General features: G+C 43.7%; 1 protein-coding gene across 2 annotated transcripts in view; it reads right to left on the minus strand.

Moving 5' to 3' along the window:
* LOC147107141 (uncharacterized) overlaps positions 1-27,282 on the minus strand; it is a 79,414-nt gene that overhangs the window by 11,260 nt on the left and 40,872 nt on the right. The window contains exons 4-16 of one of the 2 annotated variants that reach the window (XM_086008252.1): positions 24,378-24,535; positions 21,982-22,113; positions 20,702-20,802; positions 18,250-18,431; positions 17,085-17,174; positions 16,382-16,532; positions 13,708-13,846; positions 12,860-12,900; positions 10,708-10,799; positions 9,202-9,328; positions 7,723-8,072; positions 5,586-5,711; positions 4,086-4,746 (exon numbers count right to left, since the gene is read on the minus strand). In XM_086008252.1, the coding sequence (XP_085864378.1) occupies positions 4,086-4,746; positions 5,586-5,711; positions 7,723-8,072; positions 9,202-9,328; positions 10,708-10,799; positions 12,860-12,900; positions 13,708-13,846; positions 16,382-16,532; positions 17,085-17,174; positions 18,250-18,431; positions 20,702-20,802; positions 21,982-22,113; positions 24,378-24,535 (2,350 nt within the window). The remainder of the gene's footprint in view (positions 1-4,085; positions 4,747-5,585; positions 5,712-7,722; positions 8,073-9,201; positions 9,329-10,707; positions 10,800-12,859; positions 12,901-13,707; positions 13,847-16,381; positions 16,533-17,084; positions 17,175-18,249; positions 18,432-20,701; positions 20,803-21,981; positions 22,114-24,377; positions 24,536-27,282) is intronic. The other variant, XM_086008253.1, reaches the window with a different exon arrangement.

Genomic DNA, 27,282 nt, shown 5'->3' on the forward strand with positions numbered 1-27,282 from the left:
CACCTCACTGACCTACATGGGCTTACTGGCCCCAGGCTCTTAAAATCCTCTTCCTTGTCTTCAAATCGCTCCATGGCATCACTCATGCCGTCCCTGAAAGCTGCTCTACTCTACATCCGGTCCGGCATTCTCACCGACCCCTACCCCACCAATGGCGGCAGTGTTTTCAGTTGCCTCAACCCTACTTTCTGGAACTCCCGACGAATCCTCCGCCTCCAAAAAAAAATCCCATCATTTTGACAAAGATTTTGCTCACCTACCCCAATAGCTTCCGCCATGGCTTGTCGTCCATTCTCCTTATCTATTCCTATCCCCCTACCTGTAAATCGTCTTGGAAAGTTCTTTTTATTTTGAAGGCGCCATATAAATGCAAATTGTTGTTAGGAGGAAGAAACTATACAGCAGTGGAATAAAGTGACAAAAAATACAATAATTTTCTCGTAGTTTCTAAATACCGTAACAGAAGACTGAAGTCCGAAATATTCATCATGCACAGCTTCAATTTACCAGACACTGGACATCCAAATGTTTATTTAAAAAAAACGATGATAATTTTACAAGTTCTGTTCGATCTGAACCCTGACCTGTATCTTCTCCCAAATAAAGTTCACAGTGAACTGTAAATGGACATGAAGAGGCCATACTATTTATAAAATTAATTCTCCAGTTTTCTCCCGTTAACTCTTGAAAGCACCGACTTTCGTTGGCAGTTCACATTCTCTATTTGTGCCAGCAAGCTACGCAACTGTTGAGAATACCGTAGCAGAGACAATCGCACCCTCATCAGATGCCCCCATGCTCACTTTCCAGCAGGGGTCACTGGAGAGCAATTAGGGCCCGCCAAGCTTTCCCCTCGCTGGTCCAGGGATGCTTAGGCCAATTGTAGTGTTATAAATTCCACCCCAGATGAGAGGAGCAATCTCAGCACAGATCATGGATTGAATTTGGGACATTCTGGCACTGCACTTAGCCATTGGAACTGAATCTCCTACTCCTGCCTAGATTTACAAGGATGAAACCAGAACGGAGAGGTTATGCCCATCAGGAAAGACTGGACAGACTGGGACTCTTCTCTTGAAAGGGGAAGGTTTGGGGGGGGGGGGGGGGGGGGGGGTGCGACATGATAGAGGTCTTTAAGACTATCAAAGGGTTTGATAGGGTAGGCATAGAGAAGATAGAATCACAGAATTTTACAACACAGGAGGCCATTCAGCCCATCCTGCCGGCGCTCTGGTAGAACTATCCAATCAATCCCACTCCCCTGCTCTATCCCCATAGCCTTGTAATTTGTTTCCTCTTCAAGAATTTGTCCACTTCTCTTTTGAATGTTACTACTGAATCTGCTTCCACCACCCTTTCAGGCAGTGCATTCCAGATCACAATTCGCTGTGTAAAAAAATGTTTTTGAACACCTCTATCAGATCTTCTCTTAACCTTCTCTGCTCTAAGGAGAACAACCCCAGCTTCCCCAGTCTCTCCACATAATTGAAGTCCCTCATCCCTGGTACCATTCTAGTAAATCTCTTCTGCACCCTCTCCAAGGCCTTGACATCCTTCCTAAAGTGCGATGCCCAGAATTGAACACAATACTCCAGCTGGGGCCTAACCAGTGTTTTTATAAAGGTTCAGCATAACTTCCTTGCTTTCGTACTCTATTTATCTATTAATAAAGCCAAAAATGTTTCCACTTGTGGGGAATCCAAAACTAGGGGCCATAAACAGAAGATAGCCACTAATAAATCCAACAAAGAATTCAGGAGAACCTTATTTACCCAGAGTGTCAGAGTCACAAAGAGGTCATTCGGCCCATCGAGTCCGTGCCGGCTCTCTGTAGAGGATTCCAGTCAGTCCCATTCCCCCGTAGCCCTGCAAGTTTCTTTCCCTCAAGTGTCTAACCAATTTCCTTTTGAAAACATTGAGTGTCTCCGCTTCCACCAGTTCCATCAGCAGCGAGTTCCAGGTCACCACCACTCGCTGCGTAAAAAAGTTTTTCCGCACATCCCCCCTGTAATCTCTTGCCCAAAACCTTAAATCTGTGTCCCCTAGTCCTTGTACCATCAACTAGTGGGAACAGCCTTTCCCCAGCTAACCTGTCCAAACCCATCATAATCTTGTACACCTCTATCAACTCACCACTCAACCTCCTTTGCTCTAATGAAAACAAATTCAGCTTCTCCAACCTGTCCATTGTAGCTAAGATCCCCCATCCCCGGAACCATTCTGGTAAATCTCCACTGCACCCTCTCAAGGGCCTTCACATCCTTCCTAAAGTGTGGTGACCAGAACTGGACACAATACTCCAGCTGTGGCCTAACCAGCGCTTTATAAAGGTTCAGCATAACTTCTCTACTTTTGTACTCAATACCTCTATTTATGAAGCCCAAGATCCCATATGCTTTGTTAACCACTCTCTCAATATGTTCTGCCACCTTCAGGGACCTATGCACATTAACTCCCAGGTCCCTCTGTCACTGCACACTCTTTAAAACTGTGCCATTAAGTCTATATTGCCTCTCCCTGTTCCTTCCCACACTTCTCTGTATTAAATTCCATCTGCCACTTGTCTGCTAGCCTTTCTAAGTCCTGTTGCAGTCGATTGGTATCATCCTCACTGTTTGCCACACCCCCAAGTTTGGTGTCATCGGCAAATTTAGAAATTGTACTTTTTATTCCAATATCCAGGTCATCTATATATATATTAAAAAAAAAGCGGCCCCAGCACTGACCCTTGGGGAACACCACTGTCTACCATCCTCCAGTCTGAAAAACAGCCATTTACCACAACTTGCTGTTTTGTCCTTAAGCCAATTCCTTATCCAAGCTGCCACTGACCCAACTATTCCATGAGCCTCAATTTTGTTAACCAGCCTTCTCTGTGGTACTTTGTCAAATACCTTCCTAAAATCCATGTAGACAACATCCATTGCATTCCCTTCATCGATCCCTCGTTACTTCATCAAAAAATTCAATTAGGTTAGTCAAACATGATCTTCCTTTTACAAATCCATGTTGGCTCTCCTTAATTAGCTTAAACCTCTCTAAGTGCCCGTTAATTTTTTTCCCTGATTATTGTTTCTAAAACTTTACCCACCACTGATGTTAAACTGACCGGCCTGTCGTTACTAGGATTGTCTTTACACCCTTTCTTGAACAATGGCGTCACATTTGCCACTTTCCAATCCTCAGGCACCTCCCCCGCATCTAGGGAAGATTGGAAAAACTATGGCAAGCCTTTCCACTATCTCCTCCCCAATTCCCTTAGCAACCTGGGATGCAAGCCATCTGGACCAGGCGACTTGTCTACTCTAAGCATACACAGCCTTTCTAGTACATCCTGTCTATCAATTTTCACCCCTTCCATTGCTTCTACCTTTTCCAGTGCTACCAATATTTTGTCAGCATCGCCTCTTTAGTAAACACCGATACAAAAGTAGTCATCGAGTATTCTAGCCTTGCCCTGCGCCTCTAAGCATACAACACCTTCTTTGTTGCTAAAAGGGCCCCCCCCCCCCACTTTTTACTACCCGATTACTGTTTACATGCCGGTAGAAGATTTTTGGGTTCCCTTTTATGTTAACTGCCATACTCTCATATTCTCTCTTTGCCGATCTTATTTTCATCTTCACTTCCCCTCTCAACTTATTGTATTTGGTCTGGTTCTCCCTTGAAGAATTCACCCGACATGCATCATACACCCTCTTTTTTGTTTCATCGTCTTCTCTATCTCCCTCGTCGTCCAAGGAGCTCTTGCTTTGGTTCCCTTATCCTTCCCTCTTGTTGGAACATACCTAGCCTGTACTTGGAACATCCACTCCCTTCCAACTTAACGAATGGGGGCTGAGCAGAACGTGACTGAAGCCGGTCTTCCCCCTGCTCTGAGACTTCAAATTTTTACATTTCACTGTACACCCAATAAACTTTGCTGTATTTTAGCAGGCGGAGCACAGATCTGGAAATATTAAGTGATCAACAAAAACGAAACATCACATTTTAATGTGAAGATAAAAAAAAAAATCCAGACGACAACAAAATGTTTAGTTATAAAGTCAATTCATACAACAGTCTATGGCATCAAAATGGGTTACCTTTAACAGGCAGTCTTTGAGATGTCTGGTCAAGAGGATTGTGGGAAGATTTAAGCATGTTAAAAACTGAAGTTTGCATTGGAGGCTGACTTGGGAGTGGTTCGCTGTATTTAACAGACATTCCACAAGTGTTGGGTAGAGTCTCATTTTTAACAGGGCTTCCAGTTCCAGTTCTTGAGATGTTGGTTGCTGTTGGATGGTTCTGCACAGCAGGTCCTGTATGTTCCACTGACGTGCCCCGAGAGGACACAGGATTAGGCTTTCCTGCTGGTAGTCTGTGTTGAGGGTGGGGAATGGAGCGGTACAAATATCCAGGCCATTCTGGTCCTTTAGTCTGATTTAAATCTGTCACGTGACAATCACCACTTGGCACATTTGGCAGTGCAGTTGTTCCTCTGTTTCCCTGTATCGCTGGGACAGCAGTAGCCGAGTGGGAACTGGAAGTTTCTGTCTCATTCTGTGGAAGGCCCAGGTTTGTCGACCTATTTGGTTTACAGACAGGGGAATGCATTGGTTCCTGGGCATTAGTAGGGATAGCAGGCATACCAGTTTGAGGAGGTGCTGTTCCACGACCGATAGATGAAAGACTGGCTGTTTGTAAACTTGCAGCATTACATCCAGCTGAAGCAGGTGCCGCTGGCCCATTCATCAACAATTGTTGCTAAAAGGGAAAAAGGTGGTTTATGAAATAGAAAGTAAGTACAACTTGAAACTTTCAGGGCAGAAGAAGTATACAGATTTTGCCCTCAATTATAACAAGGTCCAATACTAAATCTTTCCTTCATTCTTTTTCAGGTTCCTGATTCTTCTTCATACCAAAAAAAGAAAAATCGGTACATTTTTAGAGTTTGCTTGCTGGTAAATTCATATACTCATCAAAGCGAAGGATGTCCGCTCTCAGGAATGGAACACTTTCTACCTTCTAGGTCAGTTATAGCAGGGAACAGATGCAAAGTTAAAGCTCCCAATACTCTGCCCCAACAATGTGTCTCAATATGAATCTTTCCATTTACCACAGTAGCCGTCATTACAACCTCTCTCAAGTGAGCTTGTCAATTAGTGCCGAATTGTGCCCCGCTCTGTGCCTCTGCACCCACAGGAAACTTGGTTGAGATTTTCCCCAACTCCAACAGGAAGAAGAGGGTCCATTCAAATCAGACTGGGATAAATTAAAAATTAAATCCAGAGGTGAAAGAACAATGGGCAACCCAGTGTCATCCAATCAGGCATTTATGTATCCTCTAAGATCAGTATTCTACATACCAGTGATTTCATTTTAATAAATTTTAACTAGTAAATTAAAAAACATTTTTGCATTGCAAGAACGCCATTTAGTTGCTACAATTCACACGGGATAGCAACAAGATAATTTGGTGGTACGTCAACAGTTTAGACAAATAACTTAAGGTTTATTAAATTATTTCAAAATTAAATAAGGATTTTTTTTGAAAGCCACTAGATCAGGAGTGATGTTTTTAATATTAATGTGCTTCCGAATACCTGCATCCGGTATTGCTGCTGAAACCGTTTCCGTATTGGTTCCATCACAGTCCGTCCTGGTACACTGGGAGGCCGTGGCTGATGAACGACCTCAGAACTTGGGCGTGTGCCACTGGCTGAATTTTGCTACAGGTTGAGAAAAAAAGAGAATGCGATTTAGTAACCACAGATAGAATCAAATTAAGCACACGTGATCAGAAGCTAAAGTACAGGAAAATTTCCACCCCCTTGCAAGGTCTTGTTCAGTCATTAGACAATCTGCAATAACCTGCCCCAATTTTATATGTTGTATGAGGTCAGCACAATCCAACTGACAAGTTTACTTTTTGTGCCCTAAAGGCAGCCCCACTGCAGAGATGTGAGCACAAAGATCCAGGCTGACACTCCCAGTGCAGTACTGAGGAAGTGCTGCACTGTCGGAGGTGCCGTCTTTCGGATGAGACGTTAAACCCAGGTCCCGTCTGCGCTCTCAGGTGGACGCAAACGATCCCACGGCCACTATTTCGAAGAGGAGCTGGGGAGTTATCCCTGGTGTCCTGGCCAATATTTATCCCTCAATCAACATCACTAAAAAAAAATTACCTGGTCATTATCACATTGCTGTTTGTGGGAGCTTGCTGTGCACAAATTGGCTGCCACATTTCAACAGTGACTACACGACAAAAAGTACTTAATTGGCTGTAAAACGCTTTGGGACGTCCCGAAGTTGTGAAAGGCGCTATAGAAATGTAAGTCTTCCTTTTTTTGGCCATGAGTATCACATTTATCTGCTAGCATGATCCTTAGCATCGTCAATTTTCCCAGAATGTGCCATTTCCAACCATCCTAGGCTTTTAAAAAAAACATTTCAAATTATGTGGAAGATTACTCATTTGCTCCATAAGTCTAGGTTGGCACAATCGCCCATTGATGGCAGTTCACAGTGCCTCGTGCAGTGGCTCACAGATTAAATGATCTGTTTTGATACTGCGCAGTGACAAATACTGGGAGACCGAGGTTCCGTCGTCAGCCAATGGCAACATCCATGCTGTGATTGGTGGTGATTTGCTCATTTTGTTTGAAACACCAAGCCGTGAGAGAAGACCAGGTGCTGGGGCTGGGTGAGGAAGATAGAAAGAAATGTAAAAACAAGAAAAGCAGAGTAAGGATCTACCCACTCAGCAGCTGAATAAAAAGCAGCATTGAACTTTCTGGGGAAGTAGGCCCGACAGTCCAGAGCTGCCCCTGAAGGCGCCAATTAAGTGAGTGATAAAGGGTAAAGAGGGAGAATAAAAGGACAAGCAAGTGGGAAACTATTTTCACCAATTCAACGCCCAACAACAGCATAACTGCCCTCAAATATCTAGTGTGCCCAGCGTCAACGTACAGGTCTTCAGGTTACAAAACAAACTGAGTACAAGTCTTCAGTTCAAACAAGCTGAATGATTACAGGCCTTCAGTTCAATCAAACCACACAGAGGATTATGATGATCTGGAACGCACTACCTAAAAGTGTGGTGGAATCAGATTCCATAGTAACTTCCAAAGAACAATTGGAAATGTACTTAAAAGAGGACTAATTTGCAGGGTCATGGTGAAAAAAGCTGGGGCGTGGGACTAAATGGATAGCACTTTCAAAGAGCTGGCAAAGGCACGACGGGGCGAATGGCCTCCTTCTGTGCGGTAGGATTCTATGAAGTCCTGCATTTCCTGAATTTAACTAACATAGTAGTGGGCCTGGTCATCTTCCATCTGGAAGTCTGAGATAAGCATCTCACAAAAGTAGCACTCCAGATGGGTGGAGGAACTGGCAAGAAGGAGGGAGGGAAATAAAGGAATCGGGCCTCTTTCTTTCATAAGCATTTTTTTTGTTAGTTATTGGGATGTGGGCAAAGCCGACAAGACCACAATTATTACTCAGCCCTAGCTGCCCTTAAGGTGTCGATGGGCCTTCTTCATAGCAATTTCTCCACACACCCCAAAACCCTCCTCACAACTGACTGGCTTGCTTAGGAGTCAATCACAGAGTTGTATTGTTGGTTACCGCATGAACCACTCGTCCTCCTCACTGAACGGGACAGCTCAGGGAAGAAAGGAGGAGGGATAAAGGTGGCAAAATATATTACTCAAGAAAGTCTCAACTAGAAAATGGTCTTGCCTGCTCCTCCATAGTTTGCGTTTGACCTGGCAAAGGTAGCTTGTTGCAAAGCTGTCGTTGAGAATTCCCCTCCTTCTTAGGATCAGCAATCAGCTGTGGGACGTCACTGGCTGGATGACTGTTTACAAAACCATTGACTTTCTGCATTCCAAGAACATGATCAGTTGCTGCAGTCAGAATCTCAGTTTCATCCTTAGCCACGTGGTTGGGCTTGCTCTTGTGCTTGTCCTTCTTCTCCCACATAATGTGTGTTTGGAAATCATCATCACTGTCCACTTCATCTTTGGGAAAGTACTTGGCCATTGCTTTGTTGAAGCACCTCTCTACAGCTCCGGCCATCAGGGTGTATTCTAAATATGAGTTGAAGTTCAAGGTAGGAAAGAGATTCTCAAATTAAAAAGTTGGAAATGAATCACTTAAAATCCAAGATTTTCAAAATACAACTGAAATACAGGAAACTTTGTGTTATCCGGAGGCTAAATGCCCGGCAAGCTTGAGCCACTGGCAAAAATCAGGAGCCGTTTTTTTTTCTTTTCGTTGCTTTTTCTCCCCCCCAGTCAGGCACTGCAAGGTCTGTAGCTATAGCAACAGCTTCAGCTAGAGACGCTTGCAGCTGCAGCCGACTGTTTAGAAGCTGTTGCTAAGCAACAGTGTTTGTTGTCAGATACAGAGATGAAAACCTCCGTATGCTTCAACATTAGAGCTGGAGTGTACGGCAGTTTTGAGGGAACGGCAACAGCTCGGTCCCGTCGGTGCCGGATAGCACAAAGTTTCCTGCAGTACAATTCTTCTCCTTCTACCAGAACCCAATGTCATACCTATATTAAAACATTATTAAGGGTGCAAAATTAATTAGTTTGCTTTTAGCCTGAAGTAGAAACCTTTTTATATAATAATCCAGCACATTTTTTTCATTGTTTCAAGTCAAAAATCCGGTGACCGAGACAACCTTTCAATATTTGCATTGTCTTGTTCCTGAAGCTAATTCCAAGCCATTGAATTATCCTGTATCCCATTCTGTGTAATGTAATGATCAGGGCTACACAGCAAGTGTAACACAATACTGCTACCAAGGGAAACTTATAGTTGGAAACCCTTTAAAAAAAAAAAAAATAAAAAAAAATTGATGTCTGAGGGCATATGTCCCCTTAAAATAGTTTCCCCAACACCCCCTGGCTATGCATCTCTGAGGCCGAGGTGGTGGATCCCAGACCACTAGGAATGGCTGTTCAGGGACACACGGCAGCATACCATTGAGGATGCTCGCCCTTGACCTTTACCTCCGTGCATGGCTAGGTTCAGACTGGGTATTAAACGTGCATCGTCTCTCAGCATTACAGCACCAACCTTGCTCAGAGGCACTTAGAAAAAACAATGTAAAGTATCTAGGAGCAGCCGAGTTTCAAAAGTGAACACACTTTCTCAAGTTAACTAGGAATTTAATGCGACCATTTTAGATGATTAGATAATCAAACTAACCGTTTCCTTTCCCATTGTACTGCTCACAGTTGTCAAACATCAGCCTAAAATCTGAAACAAAGGCCCATTTGCTGTTGTACTTCTTTTCGCTTAGCTTATTCTCAATAGTCGAAAGATCCATCGGTTCCTATGAATAGCAGAATGAATAAATGGAAATAAACGTTACTGATACAGGACAATTAGAGAATCATGGCACTAGAGGTTTTGCCAGAGATATGAAAAGTCTTTTACTTTCAACAGGCAAAAGTTAGTCAACTATTATTTGCCACCCCACTTCCATTAAAAAAGAGGAAAATGTACATTCATTTATTTGCATTGGATAAACAGTGCCCGTAATACCAATTAAAATTATTTTGCAAGTCTCTGTATATTAGTTGATGAAGGGAGACGAGAGAAGGGAGCTTTTTCATGAAAAATTGCTGAACTCTGGGATTGCGTAATTGCAAGCGAGTCAAACGATAACAAGTCGAATATAATTTCCCAGTTTTTGCAACAAATTATTTAACAGTCACATCATGTATTACAACTGTATTATTAGTTATTCAAACATGTGAGAGAGAATTTTTTATTGCCATAGAAATACAACGTAAAATCTCTTGGCCCAACACAAAGCATGGTCTGAATATACATAAGGGACAATATTACCATGAATTTCCTGTACATATTACAATATCTTGTTTAGATGGTTTTCAGCTGCTTGTTCTAAAGTTAGATTTCCACAAACACTCCAAAATTGACATTAAGGGAAAGCCCCTCATGTAATTAGCCTGTTGTAAATCGTCCGACTTTTCCAATTTAAATTTCATCATTCAGTCCAAAGATGTGCAGGTTAGGTTGATTGACTGTGATAAATTGACCCTTAGTGTTAGGGGGATTAAATACGTGGGGTTACGGGGATAGGGTGGGATATGTGTCGGTGCAGGCTAGATGGGCCGAAATGGCCTCTATCTGCACTGTGGGGTTTCTGTGATTCTGTGATTTTAAAAAAGAGAGAAAACCATATACTGTATTGAATTTCTCCTCCCCGTTGAAGTAAATTTAGCAAGTCTGGCATTACATTACATTCTACAGACCTTTAAGCTTTGCAGTGAAGGAAGGTTTTATATCAAAATAATTTAATTGAAACTGACTGACCGGGCTACACAACAAATTCACAGCAATGTCGAGTTGCTGAAATCGAGAGAATCGAATCGAAACAATTTAAAAGATTAATAACCCCGGTACACAATTAAATCAGTACACTTTTTTAAATTGCTTATATTTCAATTGCTACGGTGTACATTTGCGGCAGTCAGCATCATTATTGGGTGTAATACAATGTCAGTTTTAAACTTCAATTTCTTTGAGTCAAAATCTTCACTAAAGGTCGCACGGCTGCCCTGATGCTCCAGGCAGTGCTAAATGTACATGCTAACGAGTTAAAAAAATTACATTTATGGAACAGTAAACAACAAAGCTAAACTTAATGCTGCTTAAAAAATAAATTGCACCTTTAATCTGACTTACCTCAATGATTTTGTGGTAATCCGGTGCATAGGATTCATCCACCGGTTCATTAAAGGGCCAGGAATCCTTGTGAACTTTTACAGTATCCAGCACTGCAAGCAACAAACAACGTCCATTGGTTCAAGTAAACATATGTATTGCAAAATTGAGTGAAAGTAGTATTAAAGCTAGCTCAGCATTGTACCCAACACAATGGAAGTTGGCTGCTTATCCATCCAAACGCATTCAAGCACGAGCATTACACAGAATGTACAGCACCAAAACAGGGCATCCGGCCCCACAGGTCCATGCCAGTGCTCCACACGACCCTCTTCATCTAACCCCATCAGCATAACCTTCTATTCCTTTCTCCCTCATGTTTTTATCTAGCTTCCACTTAAATGCATCTATGCTATTTGGCTCAACTACTCCCTGTGGTAGTGAGTTCCACATTCTCACCACTCTCTGGGTAAAGACGTTTCTCCTGAGTTCCCTATTGGATTAAAATTTTTTTTTAAATATTAATTGATGGGATGTGGCGTCGCTGGCTAGGCCTGCATTTAGTGCCCATCCCTAATTGCCCTCGAGAAGATGGTGGTGAGTTGCGTTCTTGAACCGCTGCAGTCCATATGGTGTAGGTACACCCACAATGCTGTTAGGAAGGGAGTTCCAGGATTTTGGCCCAGCGACAGTGAAGGAACGGTGATACAGGTCCAAGTCAGGATGGTGTGTGGCTTGGAGGGGAACTTGTAGGTGGTGATGTTCCCATGCGTCTGCTGCCCTTGTCCTTCTAAGTGGTAGAGGTCGCGAGTTTGGAAGGTGCTGAAGGAGTTTTGGCAAGTTGCTGCAGTGCATCTTGTAGATGGTACACACTGTAGCCACAGTGCGCCGGTGGTGGAGGGAGTGAATGTTGAAGGTGGATGGAGTGCCAATCAAGCGGGCTGCTTTATCCTGAATGGTGTCGAGCTTCTTGAGTGTTGTTGGAGCTGCACTCATCCAGGCAAGTGGAGAGTATTCCATCACACTCCTGACTTGTGCCTCGTAGATGGTGGAAAGGCTTTGGGGAGTCAGGAGGTGAGACACTCACCGCAGAATTCCCAGCCTCTGGCCTGCTCTTGTAACCACAGTGGGGATGTTCGCTGATGATTGCACACTGTTCAGCACCATTCGAGACTCGTCAGATACTGACGCAGTCCGTGTCCATATGCAGCAAGACCTGGACAACATTCAGACTTGGGCTGACAAGTGGCAAGTAACATTCGCACCACACAAGTGCCAGGCAATGACCATCTCCAACAAGCGAGACTCTAACCACCTCCCCTTGACATTCAATGGCATTACCATCGCTGAATCCCCCACTATCAACATCCTGGGGGTTACCATTGATCAGAAACTGAACTGGACCAGCCATATACAAAAAAAAAATGGATTTATTAGTGACTATCCTATATTGATGGCCTCTAGTTTTGGGCTCCCCCACAAGTGGAAACATGTTTAAGTCTACCCTATCGACCCTTTCATCGGTGAACAAACTAATTAACCACCACCACCCAAGTCAGGCTGTTCCCCTTAGACCGCATGATCAATCCACTTGGCAGACATGCTCATTGAGTGCCGTCAGTGGATTCCTTGGTTGACTTGGGAACACCTCTATCCCATTCTTTTACCACCCCACCCCCATCTTCGACGCCACAGAATTATAGAAATTTATGGCACAGAAGGAGGCCATTCGACCCATCGTGTCTGTGCTGGCCGAAAAAAATGCTATCCAGCCTAATCCCACTTTCCGGCTCTTGATCCGTAGCCTTGAAGGTTACAGCACTTCAAGTGCGTATCCAAGTACTTTTTAAATGTGATGAGCGTTCCTGCCTCTCCCACCCTTTCAGGCAGTGAGTTCCAGACCCCCACCACCTTCTGGGTCATTCATCTCTCCCTTCTGGAAAAAGCCCCAATACAAATGCCAGTCAAAACTAGGATTCATACAAGGTCCTAACTAAAGTCGAAGGCTCTGGGAGCATCAGCAAGTTACCTTTCACAATGCAAAGATACTAGCTGTTCAAATAGATATAGCAAAAAGCTTCCTGTTACTGTAGAAGCTTGAACAAATTTGTCCTTAGTCATTAAGTCAACAGAAATGATCAAAGTATCAGTGTTTATAAATAATATTACCAACCTTTATACATAGAAACACACTCTTCATCATCAGTATAATGCCTGAAAATAAACACAAAACTCTGCGTTCAGTCATAATCTAGAGAGAAATTCTGGTTTTATGAAGAGTTTTTACATCAAAGTACTGCATTATTCATTGACAAAAAAAAATGCACTGCATTTCTCCTCCCCTTTGCTGAACTTCCCAAGTGACAGGGAAGGCAGGTGATTGTATGGTAGACTATCACCGTGCAAAGTAGGAGGCCACGGGAGCATCCAAGTTTTGTGAGGGAACATCTCCCACATGTGGCTGAGATCAGGGGCTCACCATGTGGGAAAATCACAAGGAATTGTTTGTATCCTACTTTTTTTTTTTTGGTTGCCCTCAATTTACTTCCCTTCTCTCTTGAAGGTGCCAACTCCCATTGGAGTACCATTCCACAGGTGTTGTTAGCAATATCTTGCATCCAGGTGGCTATTTTCACATAGGAGCCAGGCAGTGAGTGTTGGCAGTCTATTTAACCAGGCATCGCAGCCGAATCCAATCCTCTCCTCACCCACTGGGCTGGATAGCAATCAGGAGCAGGAACCCCAGCTGATTTCCCCCCTCCCATGGGTGCTGAAACCAACTGTAGCGTTCGGCTGAGATCAGCGAACTCGGCACAGTCCAGGGGTCGAACCAGAGCCCTTTCTGGTCTAATCAGTCGGCATCCCAACAGGAGCGAATTTACCTACGAAGCCATCGAGGAAGCTCTTGGAGGAATCAAAACACTCAAAAAGGATAAAATGAGAATGGTACTAAGAATTAAGACGTCAACACTTCGCTTGTAAAATTGTCAGCGCCACAGTGCAGAGCTGAAGACTGCTTACACTTCAGGCCTTTTCTTGTCAGGTTCTTCCAGTTTGACTGGAGAATGTGCTGGCTGATTATGCTTTCTCTTCAGGGCACTTTTCACACTGGACATCAGTATTGTTTTCTCTTCTCGCAGTTGACGACGCCTTGCTCGTTCTGTTTTGGGAAGGGGGGGGGGAGAAACAGTGAACCTGATGGTAATGGTTGCCTTTCTGAATACCATGCAACAACAACTTGCATTTATATAGCGCCTTTAAAGTAGTAAAACGTACCAAGGCACTCCACAGGAACATTATCAAACCGAATTTGTGACTTAGCCACATAAGGAGATATTAGGACAGGCGACCAAAAGCTTTGTCAAAGAGATATGTTTTAAGGAGCGTCTTAAAGGAGGGGGAGAGGGCTTTAGGGAGGGAATTCCAGAGTTTAGAGCCTAGGCGACTGAAGGCACGGCCATCAATTGTGGAGCGATGAAAATTGGGGATCTCGGAAGGTTGTAGGGCTGGAGGAGAACCAAATAATTTAATTGGATGTTTCTTGTGGTGTTTGCTAATTGCAGGTTGGAACGTTTCCTATCCATCTAGTGAATGAAGTTGGGACATGGCTCTCAATTGTTCTGCCTTTGGACACTGTTGTATTTGAGCCCACTGACATGGATAACTAACAGGTTGCAGTTATTTGAGCCAATTACAATTTTATGGCGCAACAAGTTAACAGTTTTAAAGCGCTAGACGCCACAATTTCATCTATGCTGACAAAAAATAATACAAAGTGTAACAAACATGAAGCACATTTATCTACTTTAAAAAAAAGTTCTCAGGATGTGGGCATCGCTGGCAAGGATGCATTTACTGCCCATCCCTCGTTGCCCTGAGGTGGTGGTGGTGGTGAGCATTCTTCTTGAACCGCTGCAGTCCATGTGGTGAAGGTGTTGTAGTAGTTTTATACAACGGAGTGGCTTGTTAGGTCACTTTAGAGGGCAGTTAAGACTCAACCATGTTGCTGTGGGTCTGGAGTCACATATAGGCCGGACTGGGTAAGGACAGCAGGTTTCCTTCCCTGAAGGACATTGATGAACCAGTTGGAATTTTACGACAATCTGACAGTTTCATGGTCACTTTTACTGATGCCAGCTTTTTTAGTTCCAGATTTTTAAAACTGAATTCAAACTCAGACATAAGTACAGTGTTAAAACCCAATTTTACTCACACAAGATGCCTCAGCATATTGAGACATAAAAGGGATCAAGGGATATGGGGAGAAGGCAGGGACAGGGTACTGAATTTGGATGATCAGCCATGATCTCATTAAATGGCGGAGCAGGCTCGAGGGGCCGAATGGCCTACTCCTGCTCCTATCTTCTATGTTTCTATAATATCCCAGAGCTGATGTTATGTCTGTACCAGAGACCAGGAACAACCAAGCCATCCAACCAATCAAGTAAAATGCAAGCATCATGTGTGAACACATTTTTGACAGCTCTTTTTGCAGTTAGGACGTACAGGAAACTTTGGTTTATCCGGAGGTTAACTGTCCGGAATGCTCGAGCCACCGGCAAAAATCAGGAGCCGTTTCGTTAGGTTTTTTTTCTTTTCGTTGCTTTTTTTTCACCAGTCAGGCTCTGCAAGGTCTCGCTGAAGCTGTTGCTAAGCTACAGAGACGCTTGTAAGGTACGGCCGACTGTTTAGAAGCTGTAAGCAACAGGGTTTGTTGACAGATACGGAGCTCAAAATCGCCGTGTGTTTCAACATTAGCGCTGGTTTGTCCGGCAGTTTTGATGGGACGGCAACAGCTCGGTCCCGTCGGTGCCGGATAGCACAGTTTCCTGTACATGTTTAAATTTCCTGTACCCAGTCAAATTTGAAGCAGCATCTCTTTGCCCCTTGAGTGGAACGAGAGATATATCGATAAGCCAGAGACTCTGACGGCCAGCAATGAACTGCCATGTAAGGTTAATATTCAGGGCCTGGTGCAAGGGCTGGTTTACACTGAAATTTAGCACAGCAGACATGATTATTTGTTATTTTCTATCTTCTGAGGAGGGATAGTCAAGCCTGTAAATTTAGCACATCATTGCTACTGCTAACTTACCCATTTATTGTTTAATAAATCTATTTGGCAGTTTACAGCCAAAGCTATTGTTTAGGGAAGTGTTTATTTAGTACCTTCCGAAGTTCAGAAAAATCAAGTCAGGGTATGTAACAATCAGTAGCTGAAATACAACGACAAGAGATTTTTGGTCAGGCCACTGGGCTAACTACAAATTACCTCGATATTAGGCAGGTTGTAGAGAGTGAGAGCTCACCTACGGGAGTGGTCCAGAGGTGCTGAACTCAAGAGAGAGGTGAAAAAATCGTAACAGACTTGCCATCTGAACATACTGTAAACTGACTGTACTTGGTATAGAAATATGTGGAGTTTGTGTGTGTGAATTTATTCATTTGTTTTCTGTTAAATCTAAAATGAGACTTGGAAATAATGTTAAGAGCGTATTTTAAAAAAACTGCATAGGTGCCAATATGTTGCATGCTCATTGTATGTGCTGGAGCACAGCGATTCATGCTACCTATTAAAGTCTTTAATTCTGGATGGAGAAAATGGACCTGCTCTGGCCTACAGAGCAGCATTTTAAATACAACTTTCCACCAGACTTTATGGAAGCAAGGAACACATCTAGGTGTAAATGCTTACCTTCTCGCGCAAGAATTCTTCCTTCTTCCTCAATATGTTTAATTTCTTGTGGCGTATACAGCCGCTGTGCTGCAAAGTAGTACCCATCTTTCATTCTGTTGCCCCCCAGTCTGCCAAACACAGTCTGCCTCTCCTTCAAAAGAGAAGAAAACTGGAAAATCAGAGAAGTCTTGGGTCAAAAACACACACGATACAGGATAGATTTAGAAAAATCTCTGTTGGGTTACAGTACTAGGTTAGAAGTGACACTTTTATTTGCAGCCAACACAACCTGAATTACTTGCCCGCTTTTCTGAGAGGAGGTAGGGCACTGCTACGTCATAGCGCTTACAATCTGCAACATTTGGAATATCTAGACACAGTACTCTCGAGACTAGCACCAGTACATGCCGGACATCTGTACCAGTCGAATACTATTTCCTAGGGTGGCACGTGGCCACAAACCTCCAAAAGGGTTAAGCAGCAAACAGATAGAACCCAGCAAGGTCCTGATCGCAACCAAGCCGCTTTGGGAAGCACAGGCACAAGAAGTGCGAGGGTGGGGAAGGGGTGGAAGGGAGAAGGAAATTTAGGGAGCTGATCATTCCAGAACACACACACCCCCTTGCTGATGGCGATGGGATTGGCACAGGTGTAGGTGACTTGCCCACTTTCTTGACCACGGATTTCAAGAGATGGTGGAAGTAAAATAAAGATCACTCACCAGTTCTTCCTGCTGAGTACGTTTCACAAGGAGACGATCAGAGGCTCTGCGAGGGACAATTTCTGCAAATTTCTTCTGTAACTGCCTCTCCTGAGGACAGAAGAAAACGTAAGTGTGCAACAATACATGATAACTGCACGATTATTTTTCTGACGCTATGAAACAATGGTTAATCTCTCAGAGGGGACAGGGGAAAGAGTGGGATCATTATCTGATTTTTTTTTTTTTAAAAACACATTTACACTTGCAGATTAAAAATCTTACGTCTGCATGCATTTCTTGTTGACTTTTACCATTATAAATTCCTATGTCCACATTTAGAATGGAGACCGTCATATTGTAATTACGCCCTGCCACCACTGGTGGCACCGTAATGCCTCAGAGTTACATCTCCCAGCTTGCCTGGACTGCAAAAACTCCTCGGCTCCAATCAACTCCAATCTCTCTGCTCGCCAAGTTTCGCTATTCAGCTATAAATAATATAAAATCAAATTATAACTTAAAAATAAGGACAGAATGGAGGACTTTAAAATGCGCACCCTGGGTCAATTATTCCCCAGCTTCTAATTCCACTTTGGCCGAAGACTACACTTTAGTCTTGACTCCCCGTGTGCAGTGCCATGGGTGATCGACTAATGGATAAAGATAAGCACCTTTCTTCTGTTAAACTTTTAAAAAGTTCAAACGGAAGTGAATTCTTTAAAAAAAACTGAATCCAAACCCTGATCTTGCAAGCTGATTAAAAGAACTAACTTCTGCGATTGCAGAAAGATAAGCCAAGCAGTTATTCAAGTTACACAGATACAGTAAACCGACCAGGTTGTCTGCATTCTTCCATGTGATTTGTCACGATGTATAAAGTGACTCGAGCTGCTTTTATGTTGGTCGACGGCGGCTGGCACCTGTAATTCACGTTGTGCAGCTAACCGCGATGTCAAAATAAACGTGCCAATTTTTATTTATAAAGTCACACAGTCAGAAAGTCCAATTTCTTCTCTTTCTTCACTGGGTCTTGCAGACTTGCCACTGATTGTTCTGGGACTATAAACCCTACCGCCCCACCCCCCCGGCGCGACGACGTCACCTGGGATAACCCAAGCAGAAATGAGCTTCCTAACTCGCTAACAATTTACTGTTTGAAACAAGAACCAACTTCATAACTGACCTTCTGTGCGATCAGATTGCTGATTTCGGGGATGAAGTTCTCAGTCAAAATTTTGTACAGCTTGCGCTCTTTTGCACATTGGCTCTCTCCAAATCGATCGGCTAGATGCTGCCACTCTTCCAAAGTGTGACACACAAGACCCCACATGCTCTTTTCTTCTAGGTGCATCTTCACTGGAGAAACTAGTTTCAGAAATTAAACATAAAAAGGAGTTAGCATCGCCTGCAGTGATGGCCATTATGAAATGTTGTGATCATTCCCATCTTAGGACCACAATCAAACCATATGGTAAAGCACATCCCAGTTATACTATGGCTAAAGAACCCCACACCAGCCCCCCCACACAGAAAAAAACAAAGTGACGACACACAGGTAATATCACAAACCAGTCAAAACATACTGTAAATTGGAAAAAGGGTTTAAAAAAAAAAAAAAATCAAATCCATCTTTTTAAATTTCTTGGACTTTATTTTAGCCCTTCAGAACTCAAAAGAAAGAAAAGTTTTATTCCCTTAATGTTGATGTCTGCTTATAAGCGGACATGATTTGACAACTTGCAAAACATCCTACCACAGATAAACAAAATCTGTTGAACTAAACTGCTGCTAAAGGTGCCTCTCTTGTAACATCTCATACATCTAATAAAGACCAGGGTTTTCCATACATGGCCCGCAGACCAAATCCGGACTGAAAACTTCTTTTATCCACCCCCAGAACCCCAAACGTACGAGATGTTTGGTGGCTTGTCTCCCCAGTTGATGAGCACCCCTCACCCACTGTATTAGAATGTTTCTGATCGCTTTTAAAACAGGAAGCTGTACAGGCCGCCAGGCAGTAAAAGGCTACGAAACACAGGAGACCGCAGGGTGAGGAGATTCTGCCCTGGCCTGTAGGACAGAACATGGAGGGGTTCGTCAGTTTAAGCAAGATGCCCCATCAAAGTGGGATGTCACATTTTTGTTGTTTTTAATGTCATTACATGCAGACCCATTTTATTGATTGAACCGAGTGAATCTGATCATCTCTACTTTGGTGCACTTTCACCTTGTGGAAATAAAGCCCCTTAATGATCCTAATGAAGGCTCATCTCATCTAGTGTTAACCGAGTCTGTCTTCAAAAAGATTGAAGAAATGCACACGCAAAAGACAGGGAGATCTGGTCCAGATCACAAGGGGTTTCCATTGTTAGAGCCCTGGGTCCCGCTATTAGACAAGTAGATATAAGGTCAGCGAGAGTCAACTCCCATAAAATTAACAGTGACAAGACAAAACCAATATAGAAGCTTAACAGTGACAGGTACCATTGGACAAGCATTTAAGTCACACAAATATTTACAACACTGGAACTAAATATTTGATGAAACTTGGTCACTTAGCTTTTGATGTATTTTAAATTGCTGAGGCAACATATTACTGTACAAATTTATATAGAAGCATGGACAGATTATTCTTCCCAACAGGCCCAAGTATGGTCAATGTCGGTTAGCTTACGTCAGCAGCACGAGATATTATATCCGTGTGAATGGGATACAAGGATGGTCACTGACGTAAGAAAACTACGAGGCACTTGGTCTAAGCGTTAAACAAAGCTTTAATCAACTGTTTTACAACATGGAGGTCTAGTTGTGTCCTTCACTAATTCCTGTTAAGAATGTCCTGCGCAAGCTGGGCCCGTGCCCGAGTACAGGAAACTCTTTTTTATCTGGCACCGACGGGACCGGCGTGGTGCCGATTGATCAAAAAGTCTGGATTACAGAGGTATACTTACTAAGGTACGAGAGCCCCGTACACGGCCACAGATCCAGGAACCCTGGTTACACGGCCACTAATATGAAGTAAAACTTATCTGAACCTACTCCTGAATTTTGCCGGTTAAGAGAGATTTCCGGTTATTTAGGTGCCGGTAAAAAGAGAGTTTCCTGTATTTATACTCTCCCTAGACAGCGCCACCTGTAGGCCGCTCAGTATTATTTCATAAGTCTTTCTTTCATGAATGACTCATTTCAGTTACCACCTATTTTCAGAAGGTGTTGAATACGCAATGGCAAAAGACATCATGCAACGTTTGCTTAAAGTGTGCTGAAGGGAGTTAGAGGTGACAAATTAGCATTGATGGATAATGCTGCACAAATTTCCCTCCTTGTAAAATGGGGTTGCAAATGAACTTTTGTGGCACTATGACTTAAATTCTACCTTCAACTTAGGAAGACTTTCCTTCTAGAGTTAACAGATACTGTACATTGTGTTTTGAAAAATGCTAATAGTATCAGTACTTAATGAAGTTGCAGTGTGACATAACGCTGAACTGTTTCAGCTCCAATTTTAATCTACATTTAATTCTCAATTAACTCAAACGTTATACCGCTAATAAATTCCATGACCCTCAAACTGTCAAGAAGTTATACCCCTCAATCTTTATAACAATAGTTGCTATACATTCGTGTGTCCTTACCATTATAACCCGCAGCATCATTTTCCTTTTGCACATTAGTTTCTTCATCAGAGGTTTCATCATGCATTCCACTTCCCTTTTCAACACTTTCAAACTTACCACTGTTAAAATAGGATATTTGAACATTTAAAATCGGCACCACTCATCTAAAATGCATTTTGGAGTATGGCAATACTGACACAATTATTAAACTTATCAGTGAAACACTCGCCATTGTACCTTCAACCTTCTAAGCGCACTTCCTGTGCTATGCGTCAATCCTTTGGCTAAAGAGAGAAGACACCACAAGCTTGTACAGACCTGTCAATATTGCTTAGTTCCCTACTCTCTCTCGGGGAGGCAGGGAGAGGGGAAAGATCTCCTTTCCACATGAGCCAGTATCTTATGATAAAATTGAATCAGTAACCCATTACATGGGAAATCATGAGCCTGAAACTCATCTCATGACAGTGCCTGGTAATGTTACGTCAGCGTACTCTGCAACCAAACAATCCAATATTTGAACAGTTTGAAGAGAATAGGGCTAGATTTTCCAACATTGAATATGAAAGAAAGAAAATGTAGGCCTATAATTGTGGTAACTTTATGCCCAAGTAATTAGAGAGAGGCTAAACAAAGTAAGTTTAAAAGAAAGACTTGCATTTCTATAGCGCCTTTCACGACCTCAGGACGTCCCAAAGCACTTTACAGCCAATTAAGTACTTTTTGAAGTGTAGTCACTGTTATAATGCAAGAAACACAGCAGCCATTTGCGCACAGCAAGCTCCCACAAACAGCAATGAGACCATAATGACCAGATAACCTGTTTTTTTAGTGATGTTGATTGAGGGATAAATATTGGCCAGGACACCGAGGATAACTCCCCTGCTCCTCTTCGAAATAGTGCCGTGGGATCTTTTACGTCCACCTGAGAGCAGACGGGGCCTCGGTTTAATGCCTCATCAGAAAGACGGCACTCCCTCAGTGCTGCACTGGGAGTGTCAGCCTAGATTTGTGCTCAAGTCTCTGGAGTGGGACTTGAACTCTCAACCTTCTGACTCCAAGGCGAGAGTGCTACCCACCAAGCTACAGCTGTCACTAAAAAGTTGTCAAATTATTTCCCATTTAATCAGTACTAGCCCCTTCAAGGTACATTTCCACCTTAAATAACAAAAGAAAAAGCACATCACATAAAACACACTTTGTTCTTTCAAAACTCCTGGCTTCAAGCACATTATATACACTATCCTTCAAAGAAATGTGAACGAAACAGAATTGCTTGTTTAGATGTTCTACCCTACCTTGTTTTAGATAAACTGTAACGAAGTTTCCACTTTTTCTTTTGTTTCTCGTCTTTGCTCTTTGTCGCAATATTTTTATGCAAGACTCTGGAATTTTTCATTTTTCCTTCTTCCTTAAGTTTCTTTCCTTTCCTAGGAAGCAAAGGTTATGTTGACAGATTTGAAACACTTCGCATTTCATGATACTGGCTTTTTGCAGTGAGGAAACTAGGCTGCACTCATGCTTCAAGCCGTTACACACATCTATGATCACAACTCTCACTTTTGGCGCACAAAAATTAAGCACATTTTGTTCATTTAAGTGATTGATGCAGGGAGAAATGCCTCCATTATGTCCATTTAGCACCAGTTCCAGACCCTGATTCCACATATGTGGTGTCATGGAGGAGCCAGGTCAATTATGTTTGCTACCCACACTGGTATGGGGCAGGGCAGGCGCACCCAATGTCTTCACCCAATGCCTTCACCCAATGCGCTGGAATTTTGAGTCTGGCAGTCAGGAGATAGCCAGTAAATCCTTATACTGCTGATGGGATACACGTGGTAGTCTGGTCTGCATCAATGTTCCCTCCTAAGGTGCGCGGGCACGCATCAATCGGGAGGTCCGCACAGGCCGCTCAAAGATACTGAGCGGCAAATTTAATGGGACCGTGCACAAAAAAAAGAGGGAACATTGGTCTGCATCTGATCATCTTGGGAACTACAACCAAACTGATTCTCTATAGTTATTTCAAAAGCAAAATACCACAGATGCTGGAAATCTAAAATAAACACAGAAAATGCTGAAAACACTCAGCCGGTCAGGCAGCGTCTGTAGAGCAAGAAACAGAGTTAACGTTTCAGGTCGATGACCCTTCGTCATAATGCAGTTCTGACGAAGGGTCATCGACCTGAAACGTTAACTGTGTTTCTCCCTCTATAGTGATTTGTGGAGTGGTTTTATAAAAATGTAAAACCACTTCCAAATGTATAGTACAATGAGCTTCCACTTCCTATCCCACTCAATTCCTATAACTGCCTCAGTTAATGCACCAAAATGGCACGTTTAATAGTTTGTCACAAGGCTAGTCTCAATGGTTAGATTTGTGATAGTGAAATCATAAAAATAAAGTGTTTAAAATGAGCAGCTTGGGAAGGAGGTGAAGTGGGGAGGATGAAATTGAAGGCTGAGAATACCACAGTGGCCAAAACAAATGAGTAGACAATGTAAATTAGAGCTTGCGCAATACCAAGCGTGGTTTTCTGAAAGATTGAAGACGGTAGGAGGAAGGAACGGCTGAGGGAGGAGGAGGAATTCAACAGCGTGGAGGTTTTGAGGGGGAGTTGGGAACCGTGCTGAAATTCCTGTTCCAACCTACCTCCCCAATGGCTGCCTGCTACATGCCTCAATCCCCACTGTCCCCTTCCCCAAAATTCACTTCCTCTCCCCCCTCCCCTACTACCGTCTTCTTTCCCCTCCCCTTGCCTCCTCGCCCCTCCTTTGCTTCTCCTCCTGCCCACCTCACCACTCCCCTCCACTGCCCAACATTGGGTCCATTATTCCCCAACTCTGCTTGATCTGAAGAGTATTCAAGATCAATTTGAATTTGTGTGCAATGCTACAGAAGACCGAATAATATACTAAACATCTTGCAGTTAAACACACATCAACATTTCCATCATAAATGTCCACTTTTATAATGGAAACCAGTGGCAGGAGGGTGTAATTTCTGAGTGACATGCTTACATAGAAGGATTTCCATTAAAAATGTGGACATGGGAATTTATAATGCTTGTTACAACATTAAGGATAGAAAATACGACTTTAAAACGGGGGGTTGAATTACACCTGTGCACCCCGATCCAACGATTTCCCCCCCTCCCCGTCTGCTAACCCCACTTCATCTGAAAACTACATTTGGTCAAGACTGACTGACTGTGCAACGCCAATGACAAGCAAGAGAGAAAAAGGAAAAAGAAATAAAACAAAAAGGGATTGAAGGCTGAATGTGATATTGGGTGATCCTATTATTTTGGATAGCGGCAAAGCCACAGCCCAGGCAATATAATTTGTTTTCTCCAAATATTTAGAATGCCACAAATTTCAACTGGAGCCATGACAAACCATTAGCGCACAAGGTTGTTGAGCTGTACCTGCCACAATCTTTTGTCCTTAGAATGGACTCATTATCCATCCAGGGAGAGGGGAAAAAAAATCACTGGGAGAGCATCTGTTCAACGAGTTCTATATTCTCGAATCATGCGAACTCTCTCCCATTCCTACATTGCATTTAGGAAACAGAATTATACACAGACCAATCTCAAAAGCTTAAAAGTGTATCTAGCCACAGCAGATTAGAGCTAGCCTTGTGCTTAAACAGCTTTAACCTCCATTTACAATACAGAATTTACATTACTTATTATCATTCTTCGATGCTTTTTGCTTTGGTTCCTCCTTTGGTGGCGGTGGTGGAGGCAGTTCCTTGTACAGCCTGGTGCCATAGAAATACCAGTATCGTGCCCCGATGCTGTCCTCTCCGAGGGCCTCTACTCTTAAGCTGTCCGCTTCGAGACCCTGAAACAAATCAATGTAATATATGACACCAAGACTTGGATTCAAAATCTGCTTTGTAACACTGTGCCTCAAGCCAAAGGGCTTTTTTCTTTGCTTCCATAAATCACATCAACTAGAAATGTTATTAAACTGATTCAGCGGTGTGTAAATCGTCTATAAAATGGGTGAAATGTGCAAAGTAAGCCGGTATGTAAAGGTCATTGCAAGCTGACTGTGGACATTCCGCAGCTTTTTAAAAATGGATACAAAACTGGCCTAACGAGTTTGGATCAAAACAAAATTGGTTAACAACCCAACTTCTTCCCATCTCCCACCAAAATCTGGAAACTAAAAATGGGAAACCTTATTAGAACAGAAGATAGTTAAGAGGTGATCTTACAGAGCTGTTGAGAATTATGGAGTGGGGGGGGGGGGGGGGGGGGGGGAGGAGAAGGGTTGATAAAGTAAACAAGGAAAAGCTGTTTTTACTGGTCAGCAAGTCAGTAACCAGAAGACATAAATTTAAGATAGGAGTCAAAAATATGAAGGTAAAAGTTAGAATTATTTTATGCAGAGGGCTGTTAGAAAGCGTGGTGGAAACAGAATTCATAATAACTTAAAAGTGAAGTGGATAAATATTTGAAACAAAAGAATTGAAAGGGTATAGGGAAAGGTTAAGTGGACAGCTCTGGTCAGAGAGCGGACACAGGAGCAATGGGCAGCTCTGGTCAGAGAGCGGACACAGGAGCAATGGGCAGCTCTGGTCAGAGAGCGGACACAGGAGCAATGGGCAGCTCTGGTCAGAGAGCGGACACAGGAGCAATGGGCAGCTCTGGTCAGAGAGCGGACACAGGAGCAATGGGCAGCTCTGGTCAGAGAGCGGACACAGGAGCAATGGGCAGCTCTGGTCAGAGAGCGGACACAGGAGCAATGGGCAGCTCTGGTCAGAGAGCGGACACAGGAGCAATGGGCAGCTCTGGTCAGAGAGCAGACACAGGAGCAATGGGCAGCTCTGGTCAGAGAGCAGACACAGGAGCAATGGGCAGCTCTGGTCAGAGAGCAGACACAGGAGCAATGGGCAGCTCTGGTCAGAGAGCGGACACAGGAGCAATGGGCAGCTCTGGTCAGAGAGCAGACACAGGAGCAATGGGCAGCTCTGGTCAGAGAGCAGACACAGGAGCAATGGGCAGCTCTGGTCAGAGAGCAGACACAGGAGCAATGGGCAGCTCTGGTCAGAGAGCGGACACAGGAGCAATGGGCAGCTCTGGTCAGAGAGCAGACACAGGAGCAATGGGCAGCTCTGGTCAGAGAGCGGACACAGGAGCAATGGGCAGCTCTGGTCAGAGAGCAGACACAGGAGCAATGGGCAGCTCTGGTCAGAGAGCGGACACAGGAGCAATGGGCAGCTCTGGTCAGAGAGCGGACACAGGAGCAATGGGCAGCTCTGGTCAGAGAGCGGACACAGGAGCAATGGGCAGCTCTGGTCAGAGAGCAGACACAGGAGCAATGGGCAGCTCTGGTCAGAGAGCGGACACAGGAGCAATGGGCAGCTCTGGTCAGAGAGCAGACACAGGAGCAATGGGCAGCTCTGGTCAGAGAGCGGACACAGGAGCAATGGGCAGCTCTGGTCAGAGAGCGGACACAGGAGCAATGGGCAGCTCTGGTCAGAGAGCGGACACAGGAGCAATGGGCAGCTCTGGTCAGAGAGCGGACACAGGAGCAATGGGCAGCTCTGGTCAGAGAGCGGACACAGGAGCAATGGACAGCTCTGGTCAGAGAGCGGACACAGGAGCAATGGGCTGACTGACTTCTAACTGTGCAGTAACATTTTAATGGTTCTATGAAATTATCCAAAATCAAAATAAATCCATTTGTTGACTTGCTAGCAACATATTAGCCTGCTGTGTACTAACAAGTGTTTTCTGCAATAATAGCACAATTTTCCTCAGCTGGTGCTGTCTTTTGACATTTAAGACAGGAGTCCACAGGTCTGGGTCAGTATTTGCAGTGGGTCCCACTGATTTAAGTGTGCTATTCTGTATATACTGGTACCAAGTTCACCCTCCAAGTCACCATCCTGACTTGGAAATATATCCCTGTTTCTTAATCGTCAGTGGGTCAAAATCCTGGAAGTTCTTGCCTTAACAGCACTGTGGGAGTATAATCACCACATGGACTGCAGCGGTTCAAGGCGGCGGCTCACCACCACCTTCTCAAGGGCAATTAGGGATGGGCAATAAATGCTGGCCTTGCCAGCAACACCCACAGCCCATGAATGAATTAAAAAAAAACCTTTCCCCTTCCCTTCTAGGCTGCCAACCCATACACATCCTTTCAACCGAGAGTCTAGACTACAGATTTCCCCATGACTGCTGTCGACATTGCTCGATAACTCGCTGGCAAGACATGTATCTCCAGCAGGGCGAGTCTGATGTTGTTCCCCGCCCCCCCTGGAGAGAAGTATACAGTGGCGTCCCCCAGCATTCGGTTTTAGGACCACTGCTCTTTTTGATATATATTAATGACCTGGACTTGGGTATACAGGGCATAATTTCAAAGTTTGCAGATGACACAAAACTTGGAAATGCAGTAAACAATGAGGAGGATAGTAACAGACTTCAGGAAGACAGACAGAGACTGGTGAAATAGGCTGAAATTTAACACAGAGAAGTGTGAAGTGATACATTTCAGTAGGAAGAATAAGAGACAATGTAAAATAAATGATACAATTTTAAATGGGGTGCAGGAACAGAGACACTTAGGGGTGT

Source organism: Somniosus microcephalus, chromosome 15 (genome assembly GCF_052327205.1).
Source record: "Somniosus microcephalus isolate GS21.2 chromosome 15, FLI_Smic_1.0, whole genome shotgun sequence".
NCBI lineage: Eukaryota > Metazoa > Chordata > Chondrichthyes > Squaliformes > Somniosidae > Somniosus > Somniosus microcephalus.